Below are 17,460 nucleotides of genomic sequence, written 5' to 3'. Positions count from 1 at the left end.
ACAGACTCCAGTTTTTTGTGAAATGTTCCTTTAAGATGCAGTCTATCATGTGGAGTTATCGGGAACCAACACAGACACGCTCCATTAGGAAGCAGGCCAATGTCTCAATGTCACCCACAAGGTCCCCACACACACGCACGTGCGCACACAAACACACACACACACACACACACACACACACACACACACACACACATGCACACACACACACACACACACACACACATGCACGCACCCACACACACACACACACACACACACACAAACACACACACACACACACACAAACACACACACACACACACACACACACACACATGCACGCACCCACACACACACACACACACACACACACACACACACACACACACACACACACATGCACCCACATACACACACATACACACATGCACGCACACAAACATGCACATGCGTGCACATAAACACACACACACACACACACACACACACTGTTTTACTATACTTGTGAGGACATGAACATATTAGGATTACAATTTTGTGAATTCCATTTTATCTACAGGTATTTATTTTGGGCCAATATAAACTTTAACGCTGAACCCAGAAAATAGCAGATCTATACAAGCTCACAACAGATCACAACAAGATCTGTAATGTTTCAAGTGTAGGACACCACCAGAGCGCAACTAAATAAATCAGGAACTATCCCCAACCCCTAGTCTAATCCTAAACCTAACTACAACATGAATTCTTTACAAACTGTAAACCTTTCTGTCTCTAGAAAAAAAAATGTAACAATAAAACAACCAGAAAAATACTTGTGGGGACATCTACACACACACACACACACACACACACACACACACACACACACACACACACACACACACACACACACACACACACACACACACACGCATGCACCAACAATATACATAGTAAAATAAACACACTCAATGATTTGCACACACGCATGCACACACATACCTCATCTAATCAGGTTGTGTTTTTAAGTTTCTGATGGAGATATCAGGATAGCACGCACACATGCATGCACTTATGCGTGCACGCACCGTGCACACACACACACACAAACGAACACACAGTCACACACGCACCACACACAGGGAGCCTGATTAGATAGGGTGTGTGTGTGTGTGTGTGTGTGTGTGTGTGTGTGTGTGTGTGTGTGTGTGTGTGTGTGTGTGTGTGTGTGTGTGTGTGTGTGTGTGTGTGTGTGTGTGTCTGATATCTCCATTACAACCAGAAAGGGACAGGGGAAGCTTGATTAGATAGGCAGAGAGAGAGAGAGAGAGAGAGAGAGAGAGAGAGAGTGTGTGTGTGTGTGTGTGTGTGTGTGTGTGTGTGTGTGTGTGTGTGTGTGTGTGTGTGTGTGGGTGTGTGTGTGTGTGTGTGTGTGTGTGTGTGTGTGTGTGTGTGTGTGTGTGTGTGTGTGTGTGTGTGTGTGTGTGTGTGTGTGTGTGTGTGTGTGTGTGTGTGTGTCTGTGTAATGGTCTCATGAGGATCACAGAGAGACAGAGCCTTCCTTTACTCAGGACACAACAATCAACCATGCTAATTACCCTGCTTGTTACTACCAAATCTTTGTCGACTACATTTTTCAATGACAAAAACGAAATGAAAACTAAGCTAAGATGAATAAAATGATGACAAATAAAAACTAGACTAAAATGTTAGGGAGGGACAAGTTGAGAAGAGATCCAGTAAAACAAAGACAAGTCATTTTATTCTTTGCTGTGCATCTGTGTCACACTCTGTCTGAACACTATAGCAGCAGCCAATCTACAAGATTGTGAGCTTGTAGCTGTTTTGGCATATACTTACTTACTTACTTATGCCTATCGCTCCTTTTCATGGAGCATAGGCCGTTGACTACAGTTCGCCAGAGTCCTCTATCCTGGGCCTTCTTTTCCAGCTGTTTCCATGTCAGTCCACTCTGCTTGATGTCAATCTCAAGGTCCCTGCACCAGGTGTTCTTCGGCCTTCCTCTCTTTCTTCTGTTTGAGAGAAGGGGTTTCAGCTCTGTGGCTTCCTTGCGGCTTTCATCACACAGTGTCATGATTGTTCTTGATGAAGAACCTTCCTCCACCAGGGTTGGGGTCTGTCTGTATTCAACATTTCTGTAGCATATGTGGGTTTTTTATGGTTTGGGGTTGCTGGCCCCAAGCCCAACCTTCCCCCATTTCTGGGTTCAGGATTGTTTGGGGTCGGTTTGTTAGTCCTCTTCCCTAACCTGTTGTCTTCCAGGCAATGGATTACAGTCTCATACCACGTGAGACCAGACAGGCTTTGGGTCGTGTACAAGCTGTCTCGGCACGGCAAGCCCAACCAACCCCAGCTACTGTGTAATGAAAGCCTGCGCCCATGCAGGCATTTCATACCAGCAGCACGAGACAGCTGTTTTGGCATGCAGCTAACTATAGATCAGGCATTTCAACGCCATCAAGGCCTGCCAAAATATGTTTATATTGTCGTCTAAAACAACTGTAGATTTTAGTTGACTAAAATCGCACATTGTGGGGATGTGTATACTACCTTTCCATATGACTAAAACTAAATCACAATTTGCAACCAAAATGAACACTGCTTATTATTAACAACACAATCATAAGAACCATGCTTATTTTTAAGTAGTTTTTTAGGATTTTCTGCCTTTATTGGACAGTACAGTGGGAGAGTGACAGGAAACATTGGGAGAGATACGGGGAGTGACACACAGCAAATGTCGTCTGGTTAGGGAATCGAACCGTGATTTGCTGTCAGCCTGCATTAGAGCTTATATGTGGTATGCGCCTTAACCACGACTAGGCCATCAGCCCCCCAGATTATTGCTTATTAACAACACATTCAGAAGTTTGATTCATCATAAATGCATTACTATCCGAATATGCAACCACTTAAGCTCTATGAACTTGGTTGTACAACAAATATTGCAGATCTAAAAGCTCTGATCCCACCGTAACGCCATAGGATGCATTTGGTTCCTAAAACTAAGGTACAGTACAGGAACACTCTGGATTTTACAGTGTAGGCCAGGCCCGGGGGTCTGAGTAGCATATGTGTGTTAAAGTTAATGCATTACTGGGTCAGTGAGTGAGAGAGAGACAGACAGACAGACAGACAGGGTTCCAGAACACAGCTCTGTATTCCGTTCACAGTCAGTCAATTACTGTACTGTTCCATGTGAAGACGGTCGGAATGACATGAATGCTCTGGACTGACTTGTGTGTGTGTGTGTGTGTGTGTGTGTGTGTGTGTGTGTGTGTGTGTGTGTGTGTGTGTGTGTGTGTGTGTGTGTGTGTGTGTGTGTGTGTGTGTGTGTGTGTGTGCGCGTGTGTGCGCGTAGGAATGACTGCATTCGCATGTGTGTGCACACACACACACTGGTTGTGACACTTTCCTTTACATGATTTTTCTAGGATGACAGAAATCTACTACTGTGACTTTGACCCTTTTACTATTAAAGCCTGATTCATATTTCATCGTACAACGATGTCGCTTGTTGGAAATAGCTGTATACCGTACCACTCTCATCGGGATAGAAATCTTTCATCATAGGATAAAGGTGATAACTCAAAACAGCTTTGTATTGATTTGCAGCGAACATTGTGGGGTGTCAATCTCAATTCAGGTCAGGTCACGCCACTTCATGTGGAACCGGTTGTTGTGCACGCACAAACGTACGGCGTATGCGCACGTTTGGAACTAATCCAACCTGGAGTCTTATAGGATATTATAATCCTATAAAACTCCTGTAGGTGTCCAATAAGACTGTTATACGGTAATATTGAATTGGATATTATCCTTTTATAGAATAATCTACTCTATTCCCATTCACCTATTGAATTTATATGAATTGCTCCAGACCTGGTTGTTGCTATGGAATTTTGCCTTGGAATATGCGGGACAGGGCAGCCAGAGATATTGGCCTTAGTTAAGTTTAGTTAGCCATGTGGCCACTAGACCGTATTCATGACATCGCTTAAACTGACTTTAATAAATAATATTAAATATTACTAGCCTAATTAAGTTTACTATATTATTGATAATGTTTTAACACAATTTATCAAACTGCTCCTTCTCGCTAATCTTAACATCTTGTCTTGAGAACACGGGTTGAGAGAGAAAGAGAAAGATATCAGCATACTGTCGTACTATAGATAAGAGTCTTAAGGGGACAAGTGGAGGACCCAAACCATGCCAGGAAAAAGCCCCCTCCTCACTATCAGGGTCAAGTAGTCAGGCCTGGTCCATTCTCTTGGTGTACGCGACACGACACATGCACTCACCCACTTGTTTCCACATCTCTGTAGACAAGTGTCTACGATTTGTTGCACCACTGAACTCCCATATGTGCCTTTGTGTTTGTTTTTGAGTGGTTGCAAACTGCTTCCGCCAGTTATTATCATTTTACGAGTATGTGTGTGTGTATATATATATATATATATATTAGATCCACAGAAATTTCCCCCACTAATGATGTCTAAAAACAATGAGTGAGTGTTTTATTGTTGGTGAGGATGCAGCTGGAAAACTGCAATTGCCAGCAAGGTGCTAACTGGGTAGTGCAACTTCCCATTGACAGCCCATTTATCCAAACAGAAAAAGTCCTATCTAATTGTATTAAACATCATCAAACTCGCCAACATTGCAGCTGTACGGAAAGCTTGAATTATCCGCTTTCAATCTGTAAAGTTTTTGTTTAATAAAAAACAATTTTATGAGCTACTTCCTGTCAAGAAATTCCGTGCAGGTTATTTTTTTTGTCAGAGTTTGGTCGTTGGAGATCACTCAACAGCCCTGTGTACCACCTGTTTTGAATTTGCACATAATGCAGGAGGCAGCAGGAGGTTGCTTTACTAAAAAGTGCTTCCAAACTCCAATACTTAGAAAAGAAAAAGCACCTGCAAGGAATTTCTTGACAGGAAGTGATGTTTCAATCCTCTGGCTGTGAAGATACCGTATGCCCATATATGGAAATGACATTAATTCATTGTATCAACTCCAATAACTGATAACCTGATAACACATGATAACACCTGATAGCACAGTGCATTCCACCAAATTATCAGACCAAATATAGACATGCCCAACGTCTGTGCAAATTGACACAGCACATGCCCATTATGCCATATAGGCTATAGTGATCCCTGCCATCAACACAACTCAACATTGTTTCTGTTCTTTTATTATTTAAACGTTTATTAAAAATATCACACCGTGTGACATGAGGAGCGCTCTTATCATCATACATCATCTCATTCCGGCCAATCATAATTTGCAACCTTCACTTTTCTGTCCTCACTTTTTATCCTCAATAAGTACTTTGCTCAGCCAATCAAATCATCGCTATGGGGTGCACACAAACAGACAAAGCTGGGCATAGGAGGGGCCGGCGCCCCTCAAAATGGAAAAAGAAAAAATATAAAAGTATATTATCATTGGTTTAACATAAGTATCACTCCACAGCCAAACTTTTCACAGTGGATCTTTGTCCTCCACACTCAGGACAAAGTTAAATTCCTCAATGGTGAGAGGCTGGACAGACAACCTTGCTCTTGTGAAGAGAGCCATGTCCTTCAGGGGTCCTCCGATGGCCTTGTGCTGCAGGTGATATGTCTTAAGCTCGGACAGAGGAATGAAACGTGCGATCATTCTTTGGTATTGCACATCTACCATGCTCCATTTGGGGTTACTTTGCTTGCTGGACGCATCAAAATGGACATCTTTCTTGTCGAATTGAGTGTGGTCCACGTAGGCTTCTTTCACAATTCTCACGAGTCCTGCTATTCCAGGTGCCTTGCAGTTGCTGTGGTAGAAGAAAGCCAGCTGTCCTTCTTTCATGTCCCTCATAAAGTTGCGGGCCTGATAGTTGCGGACGCCATCCCAGCATGCAGTCTGATTGGGCAGAGCCTTCAGGTCCTCGATCCCAAACTTTACATCTATTCCATTCTCAAAGCGACTTTCTGGTTCAGACTTCATCAACCAGTGACAGAACTGTGGATGTCTGGGTGCTTCATTGACTTCATCCAGTGTTCTGGACTCCTGAGAAGATGAAGTCTTCCTCTTCCTTCTTAAAGCAAACTTCACTGGAGGGATCTCTTCCCTGTCACCTTTTACATTAGGCTCATCTATGACTGCCCTTTCTGTGATCCCTCTTCGGGCCCTTTTGTATTGTATTGGTGCCATCTGTTTACACTCAGTGTCCACATTGTTGCAACTCAACATGGTTAGGTAACAGTTTCTGTTGTGAATGACGTCACATGCCCATATCTATATCTCCAGCGACGTAGAGTCAATGGAGACAATAGAGAGAATGGGGTTATATTGTCGATTATGGTCAGATATGCCCATATATGGACTGTACTGCTGTTATCTGGATCTTGTGAGCACGCGCACACACACACACACACACACACACACACACACACACACACACACACACACACACACACACACACACACACACACACACACACACACACACACACACACACACACAGGCTGGCTGGCTGGAGATGAGACAGGTGGGAGTGGTGCTGTCTTTTACACGTACTGTATTTAATAGGGGTGTAACGATATAGTAACTGCATCAAAATATCGATTTTAATTTCAAGAATCGGAGTATATCGAAATGGAAACTCATCGTATCGTATCGTTTTGAAAAAGCAAATTATCTGTATCGAATCGTTTTGAGTTTAATTACTTTTCTATTCCATATAAAGATAAATATGTGTGTATTCTTTGTGTTCATGTCAAAGTGCAGGTTTTTCCCATAAAAACTGCTATGTCCACGTTTCACACAGTTTTTCGAAATAGTTACTGTAGGCCTATCGATTTTAAATCATTGAATCCTATTGTATCGCCAGAATTAACCATATCATCCATGTATTGTATCATCAACCATGTATCGTATTGCTGTTAAAATGTATATTGTTATTTGTTCCAAACTGTTCATTTGAGGGACAGAAGTATCACTTGTGTGGGACAGGGGGGATGCAAATTTTGGTCATGGGTGTTATGGCTGACTTGGTACTGTAGCCTATATAGAGCAGGGGTGCCCACACCTTTTGGACTTGAGAGCTATACTTTCACAATGACCAGCTCAACAAGATCTATACCCACCGATTCGCATTGCTGAAAATAGTTACAAAATGTACCTGAGGGGGCTTTGGAATAATGGCAATGGCGTTACATAAGACATACTGTAGGAAATTGAAGGGGGGAAATAGAATTGGTTGTTTTTTTATATAACTTTGTAATGCTATACTGATGTTTTGCGCAACACTCTTGAAAACAAAGTATTGCATTTTGTGTTTGAGCTGACAGACCCTTTTTGATTTATTTCAAGTGTCAGATGCCCCCCAAAAGATTGTCTTTCTATTAAATTATATTTTTCATGCATGTCTTCATGCATGTTTTCATGCATGTCATGCATGTTATTATCATGTTATTTTAACAGGCTTAAAAACACATCTTGCAGGAAAAGAGACAATGAGAGAGCTTTACAATTACAACATAGAAAGCCAACTATTAGGGATTACCATGGCATTAGAACACTGATGCTTGCCATGTCACAATGTGGGACAGCCAGGGTGGGACGCCTGAAAAGTCTTGGAAATGAGGGACTATCCCACGCAAAGAGGGACATCTGGTTACCCTAACTTTGACATAAGTAAACCTTGAACACTTGAGTGTTAATTGCAGTATTGATACTTTTACTTAAGTAAAAAATGTGAATACTTTTTCCATCAGCACGCACGCACGCACGCACGCACGCACACACACACACACACGCACACACACACACACACACACACACACACACACACACACACACACACACACACACACACACACACACACACACACACGAAAGGAGAGGAGAGGAGAGGGAGGGGAGGGTTGAGCAGGGGAGAGGAGTGGCCAGGCAGTGACAAGCAGCAAAGAGCCTCTCTCTCTCTCTCGCTCTCTCTCTCGGCTCTTGAGTTTGTGTCAGTTTCCTAAAAATAGCGGACGAGTAGCAACGTGTGGCAGCGAAGCAGACACTCCTGTCAGGGTCTGTGTGTGACACTGAGAGGAGAAAGTAACGTTATTGGAAAGGGAAATCCGGAGGTAAGTAATATACAACAATAATAATACGCTGTCAGAGAGAGAGAGAGAGAGAGAGAGAGCAGTTCGTTGTGATGTTTTATATTTTTCATAATCTAACTGTTCGAACGGTTTTAAGTCTATATTCTTAGCTGCCTGTTCGCAAATGTGACGTTTAGTCTTATCGCTTTAAACACGGTCGGTCAAGTTGTTGCTTGTGTGTGTGGGGGTGTGTGTGTGTGTGTGTGTGTGTGTGTGTGCGTGTGCGTGCGCGCGCGCGCGCTGTGCACGAAGTGATAAGAAAGTCCCTTTTTCCATCCAGTAGTGCCCATAGTGGGCCTGACTGACTGGCGCTTGCGAGGCAAAGATTTGTAAACAAAACACTATACATCTGAAAAGATTTTGTGCCAGGGAACCCCAGAAGTTTAAAATCGTAAAAAGAAATAAAATATATATAGGCATATATATATATCATTTTGAAAAATATCCAAAATATTTAAAAAAATATATATATATATATAATTTTGAAAAATATTTTCAAAAATAGCACATGTAGCCTACTGTACAAGCGCCACTGTGAGCTTTCTCAGCCTGAGCTTGTAGATCTACTATTTTTGAATAGCCAACATGATTGTGATGCTGTTATGTTAACTACTTTAGCTGGGTCAGAATTTATTGAGAGGATAAACCCCTTGAGATATGCAGCATCTCATTTTAGAGGGGGTCCTGTATTTTAGACTTGGAACCCCCTGGAACCCCCTCAAGGTCCTCTGGAGGTCCCCGGACCCCTCTTTGAGAACCACTGGCTATATAGAGACTGAAAACATTACAATATAGAATACTGGCTTAAAAAATGGCAAAGAAGACACAAACTCCAGTTGACAGCTACTAGCTCTACTTTGATGCTGAGGTGACTGTGTTAAGGTTATTTGCAATACATATGAATAGGCCTACCAACAATTTGAACTTGAACTATTTAAAGTTACTTTAATCACAGGATAATGATTAAATCACAGGATATTGATAGTGAGTGTGTGTGCGTGTGTGTGTGTGCATGCGTGCGTGCGTGCGAGAAATATGAGAAACTTGAGAGAAGTAGGAGAAACTAGAAAAAGTGCCCTTCTGGGCACAGGTCTCCACCAGGAGGATAGGGGTGTGTGTGATGTTTGGCAAAATGTTGAGGAGTAATATAAACATGTTTCTTTGTTTGTTTGTTTTTTGCAACAATTTTTTTGTTGAGGAAATGGAGAGCCAGATCACTCATATCATCTCTGAGGATAGAATTCTGGATGAGCAGGACATGTGCAGCATTTTGTGCAAAACGGGCCACTCCTGAAAACTTTGGAAGGCAATCTTAGCCAATCAGTGTAGAATCTGAGAAATCCAACAGGCTCGTCTTGATCACATGACTATAGAGATCATGTGTACCAATTTGCGTGAGATTTGGATGAAATCTGTGCGACTAACATATGTGTTTTGTCGAAATCGGCCTCATGGTGGCGCTAAGTTGTATACAGATTTATGAAGTTATAGGTAAAAACAGGAATTGCCCTGTTATAGCGCCACCGTGAGGCTGATTTGGAAAAAAAATGTGGCATGTCGTCCTCAGCCTAGTGGAAATGTGCGTGTATAATTTTACGGAAATTGCACACTGTGTTTGTGATTTGTGGCATTTTGTTCGAATCGGACCAATCATGTGAGCTTTGGAAGCCAATCTTAGCCAATCAAGATGGAAGATGGGAAATGGTGCAGATCCGTGTTGATCACATGACTATGGAGATAGTGTATACCGAATTGTGTGATGTATGGATAAAATGTGTACGAGTAATCTACAGAAATGTGTTTTGCCTAAATCGACCTCATGGTGGCGCTATAACAGGCCGTTGAGGAATATTTGGGGCAGAGGCTCGTCGTTGGCATCCAGGGAGTGTGTGTGCAAAGTTTGGCATGGATCAGGCCAACGGTGCCGGAGATTAGCTGGTAACGGACGGACGGAAGGACGGACACACACATGCACGCACACACACACACACACACACACACACACACACACACACACACACACACGGACGGACGGAGTGCAAACCATACTCTCTCCCCATGCCTTCGGCCTGGTGGAGACAACAGACTCAAAACCAAATCCATAGTACTGGACTCCAGCTGCTACTCAATGTGCACTTTATTTATCACAAGAAAACGACATAATTATCTTATCTGGTATCAACATTTTTGGTCCAAATTCAGAGATCAGTCCAGTGATATGTTTCAGATCGTGTTAACACGATTATGAAAGAGTCTAGATACGTGACAGATTTCCAACAGCCAAATGCATCGCAAATCTGTCTGGTAAAATTATTACTATTCTACAAGTCACTTTGGCAGGTATATGAGCTATTATTACAACATTTAGCTGGGTGGTCTGGTGATATAGTGAGAGTAGTGCTGCACAATTAATCGAAATAAAGATCGCAATCTAGATTCAGACACCTATGAGATCTCATTTCTAAAAATGAGCAAGAATCGTGCAACTGTCCAATTCATTTTATCGTAGTTAGAGAGACTTTAAGTCAAGCTTTCAAGCACTTTGAAGTTGTCTGTTTAAAGCCACAGTAGTTGGCTCCAGATTCACATTTGAACAAGAATCGTGCAAGCACTACGTGAAAGTCTGTCTCTCCTTGCTTGCACTCCTTGATTGCTTAGTGCAGTGGTTGTTCTCAAACATTTTTCAATTTTAAGTGCTTAACCATTACCCCCCATGTTTTACCCCCTCAGGCCGGGAACCCATTTTGGGGTTCTGTAGTATGTACAGTATTCAAAAATGTAAAAATGTTGATGCTGCTATATAATACCTAAGTTTTTCAGAAAACTTAGGTCAGGATTTAGAGGCGTTTTTAGAATCGGCCTCAGGCCTAAATGGGTGACCTGACACCCCCACACTATTCGGTGATATATTTTCTGCCTATTGGGGCCGAAACCGAATAGGCCGAAAATGCATTTTTAGCCATTTTCTGCAGAATATTTTCTGTGGCCGAATATTCGGTGCATCACTAATACCGCTGTGTGTGTATATATAACCACTACAGTGCATGTGATAACATGAGGCTTTCCTGCCATAGATTACATTGGTCTTGGCGCAGGAATGGACCGCACTCTTTCGAGGGGGAGTGCAGTACAGTACAAGTTCAGATAAACATGCAAATCAATATAGAGATCCTAGATAGCACATCCAACCACATTTGAAAGGGGAGTTTCCCGCTATAGCTGTCCGATAGCGGTGTGGTGTTATTTGTGGAAAGAACAAATAGCATGAAGGAGGGGATGGGTGTGAGTTTCACTAATTTATATCATATTGCACTTTACTTTGTTTATTTACGGGATAGTGCAGTGGTTCTCAACCTTTTAAGGCTGTGACCCCCCAAAATAATCATATTTGAAGTGCTGAGGACCCCCTCCCCCCACACACAAACTCTGAGTTGAGGTATCACATTTTGTTTGATTCGGTTCCACAGATAAATATAATATTGTGAAAATAGCTGATCTACAAGTTGTTGCTAGGCGCTTTTAGAGTGGCTACTTTCACAATTTTTGCCTCCTCCTTTTATTATTTGACAATTTGACCAATGTTTGACCAGTCTTTATAGTATAGTTTGTTGGTACTTTTGATGCAGTAACTTTCCTTTTCTTTATTTTTGAGGGGGGCTAGCCCCTCCTATATCCAGCTTTTAGTGTATGTTCACAACACTTTGTCCTACACAAACATTAAATTCCCATTAACAATGAATGGAGAATTCTACGTCATAGTGTCTGAGCAAATCGGCATAGTGTCTATTTTTGTCTTACACAAACATTAAATTCCCATTAACAATGAATGGAGAATTCTACGTCATATAGTGTCTGAGCAAATAGGCATAGTATCTCTTTTACGTCATGTTGATGTACGATGATAAGAGCGCCCCTCACTTCACACGGGTGTGATTTTTCCCCCCTTTTTCCCAGGTTGAGAACCACTGTGTTAATGAACATTCACGTACAAGAATTGAATCAAGTGAAGTAGTGAACATGATCTCATGTAAACACTCCGTATTTATGATCACATTTCCATCCCTAGTCCCACATACTGTATAAAAACATCACGACATAAACAGAAAATACAAATATACAAATGCATACAAATACATTTAAACATTTAACACATCTAATTGATTAATAATCTTCCACATCACCAATCATGATGAACGTAATGTTACATTATGAAAAAGCAATTGAAAAATACATTTTATACCAGAGTGATGATAACGCATTAAATAGTAAACTTCTGAGGGCGTCAGTGCCCTCTGTCACTTTGAATGTTCAGTATGCCCAGAGCCTCTTGACAAACACCCACTCCCTTCCTCTTTCCATCAGTCCAAACACCCTCCCCCCTTTTCTCTCTCTCCTTCCTTCCCTTCATCCCTCATTCTCTCCTTTCCTTTCCCTCTGAGTTCCTCCATCCGTCATACCGTCCCATTGTTTTCATATTTCATTAATGTGGTTATAGCAGCATGTAGCATCCAGTCCAATTAGCCTCTCTGTCAGAGCTGTGATGTCAGGGCCTGTGTGTGTGTGTGTGTGTGTGTGTGTGTGTGTGTGTGTGTGTGTGTGTGTGTGTGTGTGTGTGTGTGTGTGTGTGTGTGTGTGTGTGTGTGTGTGTGTGTGTGTGCGCGTGTGCGTGTGCGTGGCCTTCAGCCCTCAGATGGGTGTTGCCAGGTTTTGTGAGAGAAATAAGCAACCAGGTCTATGAAAACAAGCCCAAAAGAAGCAAATAGGGTACGGCCAGGGCGCCAGGTTATGGCTGACTGCACTTCAGAAACAAGAGCTGAAAAACACAACCATTTACAAGCAACTTAACAGAGAAACATGTCCAAAGCAGACACGGCAACACTGCCTCAGATGGGTGGCTGATAAGGCCACATGACCTGGCATAGCCTCCCATACAGACTGCTCTCTGTGTGCGAGGTACAGAGTGGAGACTTCGTGTCTAACTAACATACCTGTACATACATCTAAAACCCCCCTGAAACCAATTCTGCATGACTCACTGATATATCGTTGGTGTCCGGGCAGAAACCTCTTATTTACATATTGTAACTTTTTGTGTTTTATTTCCCCACGTAGATTAAAGCCCTACTTGATCATGCTATGGTGTCACACAAAAAAAAGTATCAAAATAGTAGATCTGTTTGACTTTTTGCCATTTTTTTATTTGAACCCTGAAAAAGACAAGCTCACAACGCGTCGCTGTGAGCTTGTTGATCGGCTATTTTCAGCGAAGATACTTAAATAATGCTTCACCCACAAAATGACTTATATTTTCTATAAATTATTCACATCCATTTATAGCCTTGAATACATGGAGATTTGTTTTGTTTTGTCACATTCCTCAGCATAATTCAATATTTGACTAATTGAAGTTAATAGGAGACCATGATCTTAACAAGAGCAAAACTATATATATATATCTCTATATATATCTCTGCTGTCAGAAAGAAACCACCTAACTCCAACATTGTCAGGAAATGCTGCCTCATCTAAGTTGGTGTTGTGACTTTATATATTGTCAATTACTTACATGAGAGGGGGAGAGGTGGTGGAGTTGGTTGCTTTAGCAGACCGTTTGAGGGTCCAATGGAGTTAAGATATTTTGTCCAAAGCGTTTTTTACTACTTTCCATTCGTTCAATATTTTCTAAACAACACACAGACGTAAAGGGTGTTCAATAGCACTGATTTATGCAAAACAAAAAGTTAGGAGGAGATAGGAGGTTTCCTCCCAACAGCAACGAATTATAAAACATATTCTCTTTGAACCTCTCAGTAGGCCTCTCAGTGATTATACTGTGAGAGTGTGAGAGTTTATATTATTATTTTATATAGTTTTGCATTGGTCTCCTATTGGCTCAGGAATGCGACACAAAAAAAAAGCTCTATTCTACTTGGTCTTACAAGACACATAATCTGCCTTTTTAGAAATGGACACACAGTCCACTTCTCAGCCCCGCGTCTGGTATGCACTTGATGAAATTAGTTGTTCAGGAACGTTTTATTGCCGTTGAATGCATTTAAAGGGCCCGGAAACATGACTTCTATTACAGATTCCAGTGAGAACCGCCATTGTTCGGAGCAAAAAATAGCCTGCTTTGTTTGTTGGCGTTGCCATATTGTAGGTGCCATTCCCTCCGTTCGTTACTATCACAAGATGCTTGACACGTGGTCTCTCAAGAGGTTTATTGGTTGCCTGTTGGAAGCAAGTTTGACTGAGACTTCAAAGTGTTCAGCCTCCTGATTCAGCGTTGAGTTTATTGTCGCTGTCACATCACGTCTTGTTTACAGGTGCAAAAGGTCAAACAAAACGGGCTGAAACCAGTTGTGCCGAGGTGCAGCAAAGGTATACAATTTGAAAAGAGAGCTCGTATTATACATATATTAATATGTATTATAATAGAAAACCAACGTTTTGACCTGACACAGAGCAGACTGTGTCAGGTCGAAACGTTGACCTGCCCTAATGGCAGCAGCATGAACAGATTGTGACTGGGGTGATGAGTGTCTGCCCTAATGGCAGCAGCATGAACAGATTGTGACGGGGGTGATGAGTGTCCTTGGATACACACTGCTTCTCATATACTGTATCGTTGCCGTTGGCCATATATCTCCATAGTCTAACTTTTTGTGTTTTTTCGTGAAATGAACGCTTTACTTGCGTTACAGCGGCACACAAAAGCATCAAAAGTAGCAGATCCGTTTTTTTGTAGATCTGCTGCTTTTGCTATTTTTGAATTACTTACTGTATGCGGTTTCCATCCGACAGAGACAAGCTCACCGCCGGTGATGCGCTGACTGAGCCTGCTTTGTGCTTGAGGCCGGTGCAGTTCCCGTACCAGGCATTTCTGCAGCTCGTCAGGATGTACTCACCGGTGCTGTTGGGGTACGCTCTGATAATGCTGTGGGCTACTCTGAATTTCATCAGCCGTATGAGGCGGTTCAGGCATTGTTGAGTCTTTTTCACCAGGCGTGTGGAGTATGTGGCCCATTTGAGGTCCTTGGCAATGTGTATGCCTAGCGACCATAAGTCGCTGACCTTCTGCACTGCCTCCTGGGTCATGCTGACCTTGAGTTTGAGGGTCTTCCCATGACACCTTTTGAGTTAGTGAGACAGTGAGCGTCCTACAGTGTCCTGTAGGACGTCTCATTCTGTGTGTGTGTGTGTGTGTGTGTGTGTGTGTGTGTGTGTGTGTGTGTGTGTGTGTGTGTGTGTGTGTGTGTGTGTGTGTGTGTGTGTGTGTGTGTGTGTGTGTGTGTGTGTGTGTGTGTGTGTGTGTGTGTGTGTGTGTGTGTGTGTGTGTGTGTGTGTGTGTGTGTGAGAGACAGAGAGTTCGAGGAGAGGAGGACTCCGCATGCAGCCCTGAGGGGCTCCTGCTGTGTTGGAGGGGTCAGTGAGCGCTGCCTATTCTCACCGACAGGAAGTCCACTATCTACCTGCACGTGATTGGATATTAGCAGGAGTGTGACTGTGCTGTCATTGTTCAAGTAGTTAAACTGAGAAATCGTACTTGAAAGTTGTATTTTGCCCCTGTCAAAACTCCTCGACACCAGGGTCGAAAAGAATGGAAGTCTTCTATTATAACTCCTTATTCTTCTAGATCTAGAATATGCAGACCACCTTATTTTGGGGGTTCAAATAAGATTATTTTGGGGGGTCGTGACTTGAACAGTTTTGAGAACCACTGGGTTAAAACAACTTTTTATTAATTTAAAGCTCAGCTCTAATGTCTGACGACCTCTAGTCCCACAGTAGATGTCCTAAGTTGACATGCGTGGTGGTTAAAGAGACAGCAGCACCTCCCCCTCTGGTTCCTGTCAGGAATCTTGACCAAACTAAACCCTTCCTTACTACAGCGTCCCTGTGGGGTGGAAACCTCATATGTCCATCCATAACAATGTTACTTCACAGGAATCAGATTCAGAAACAGCTACTGTATGTTTAGCTAAGTATAGCAGATCTACAAGCTCAAATTACTGCGTCGCTTCGTTTCAGTCTCGCGGGTCTGCTACTCCTGATGCTTCCGTGTGTTGTGTGATCAAGTAGGTTGTTTTTTAACGAAAACAACGTTCAAATATGGAGATAAGAGGTTTCTGCCCGACAGCGACGATATAATAATGGACTTCAGGCTTCCTCGTTGTAATGCGATTTGGCAGCTTTCAGTCTGCTCTGCTATCCCGGCCCATTTAATCGAGTGCGCTTTGGCCGCTGCCAGTGGGACAAATGCAATTATTGTGGAGTATGAATTTGATGCAGGTCATTGGGTGGTTGGATGTGTGTGCCGTGCGTCACGGTCCATCAGGTCATTGGGTGGTTGGATGTGCGCGCTGTGCGTTACGGTCCAGGTCATTGGGTGGTTGGATGTGTGCGCTGTGTGTTACGGTCCATCAGGTCATTGGGTGGTTGGATGTGTGCGCTGTGCGTTACGGTCCAGGTCATTGGGTGGTTGGATGTGTGCGCTGTGTGTTACGGTCCAGGTCATTGGGTGGTTGGATGTGTGCGCTGTGCGTTACGGTCCATCAGGTCATTGGGTGGTTGGATGTGTGCGCTGTGCGTTACGGTCCAGGTCATTGGGTGGTTGGATGTGTGTGCTGTGTGTTATGGTCCATCAGGTCATTGGGTGGTTGGATGTGTGTGCCGTGTGTTACGGTCCATCAGGTCATTGGGTGGTTGGATGTGTGTGCCGTGTGTTATGGTCCATCAGGTCATTGGGTGGTTGGATGTGTGTGCCGTGTGTTACGGTCCATCAGGTCATTGGGTGGTTGGATGTGTGTGCCGTGTGTTATGGTCCATCAGGTCATTGGGTGGTTGGATGTGTGTGCCGTGTGTTACGGTCCATCAGGTCATTGGGTGGTTGGATGTGTGTGCCGTATGTTATGGTCCATCAGGTCATTGGGTGGTTGGATGTGTGTGCCGTGTGTTACGGTCCATCAGGTCATTGGGTGGTTGGATGTGTGTGCCGTGTGTTATGGTCCATCAGGTCATTGGGTGGTTGGATGTGTGTGCCGTGTGTTACGGTCCATCAGGTCATTGGGTGGTTGGATGTGTGTGCCGTGTGTTACGGTCCATCAGGTCATTGGGTGGTTGGATGTGTGTGCCGTGTGTTATGGTCCAGGTCATTGGGTGGTTGGATGTGTGTGCCGTGTGTTATGGTCCAGGTCATTGGGTGGTTGGATGTGTGCGCCGTGCGTCACAGTCCAACAGGCGGACATTGGTTGTTGTGTGTGATTACTAAGCTTTTTACTCACTCAGTCTTGTGACTTTAGAAGTACAGTGTGACTGCAGTTGGCA

At 43.1% G+C, this 17,460-nt stretch overlaps 2 protein-coding genes across 3 annotated transcripts in view; one reads left to right on the top strand and one right to left on the bottom strand.

The window, feature by feature from the left end:
• Positions 1-5,478: 5,478 nt before the first annotated feature.
• LOC306919784 (thymocyte nuclear protein 1-like) lies at positions 5,479-6,189 on the bottom strand (the record flags this gene model as incomplete). Its single annotated transcript, XM_079496334.1, has 1 exon — positions 5,479-6,189. The coding sequence occupies one exon, from the start codon at positions 6,187-6,189 to the stop codon at positions 5,479-5,481; it is 711 nt and encodes a 236-aa protein (XP_079352460.1).
• A 1,807-nt stretch (positions 6,190-7,996) lies between these two features.
• Positions 7,997-17,460, top strand: part of LOC306920406 (myocyte-specific enhancer factor 2A-like) — a 72,822-nt gene continuing 63,358 nt past the window's right edge. For both annotated transcript variants that reach the window (XM_079497151.1, XM_079497149.1), the window contains exon 1: positions 7,997-8,115. The gene's annotated coding sequence lies outside the window, so the exon portion shown is untranslated. The remainder of the gene's footprint in view (positions 8,116-17,460) is intronic.

The sequence above is a fragment of the Electrona antarctica genome (genome assembly GCF_951216825.1).
Source record: "Electrona antarctica genome assembly, chromosome: 3".
Lineage (NCBI taxonomy): Eukaryota > Metazoa > Chordata > Actinopteri > Myctophiformes > Myctophidae > Electrona > Electrona antarctica.
Note: the sequence above shows the minus strand (reverse complement) of the source record. Positions and strands in the feature narration are given on the sequence as shown.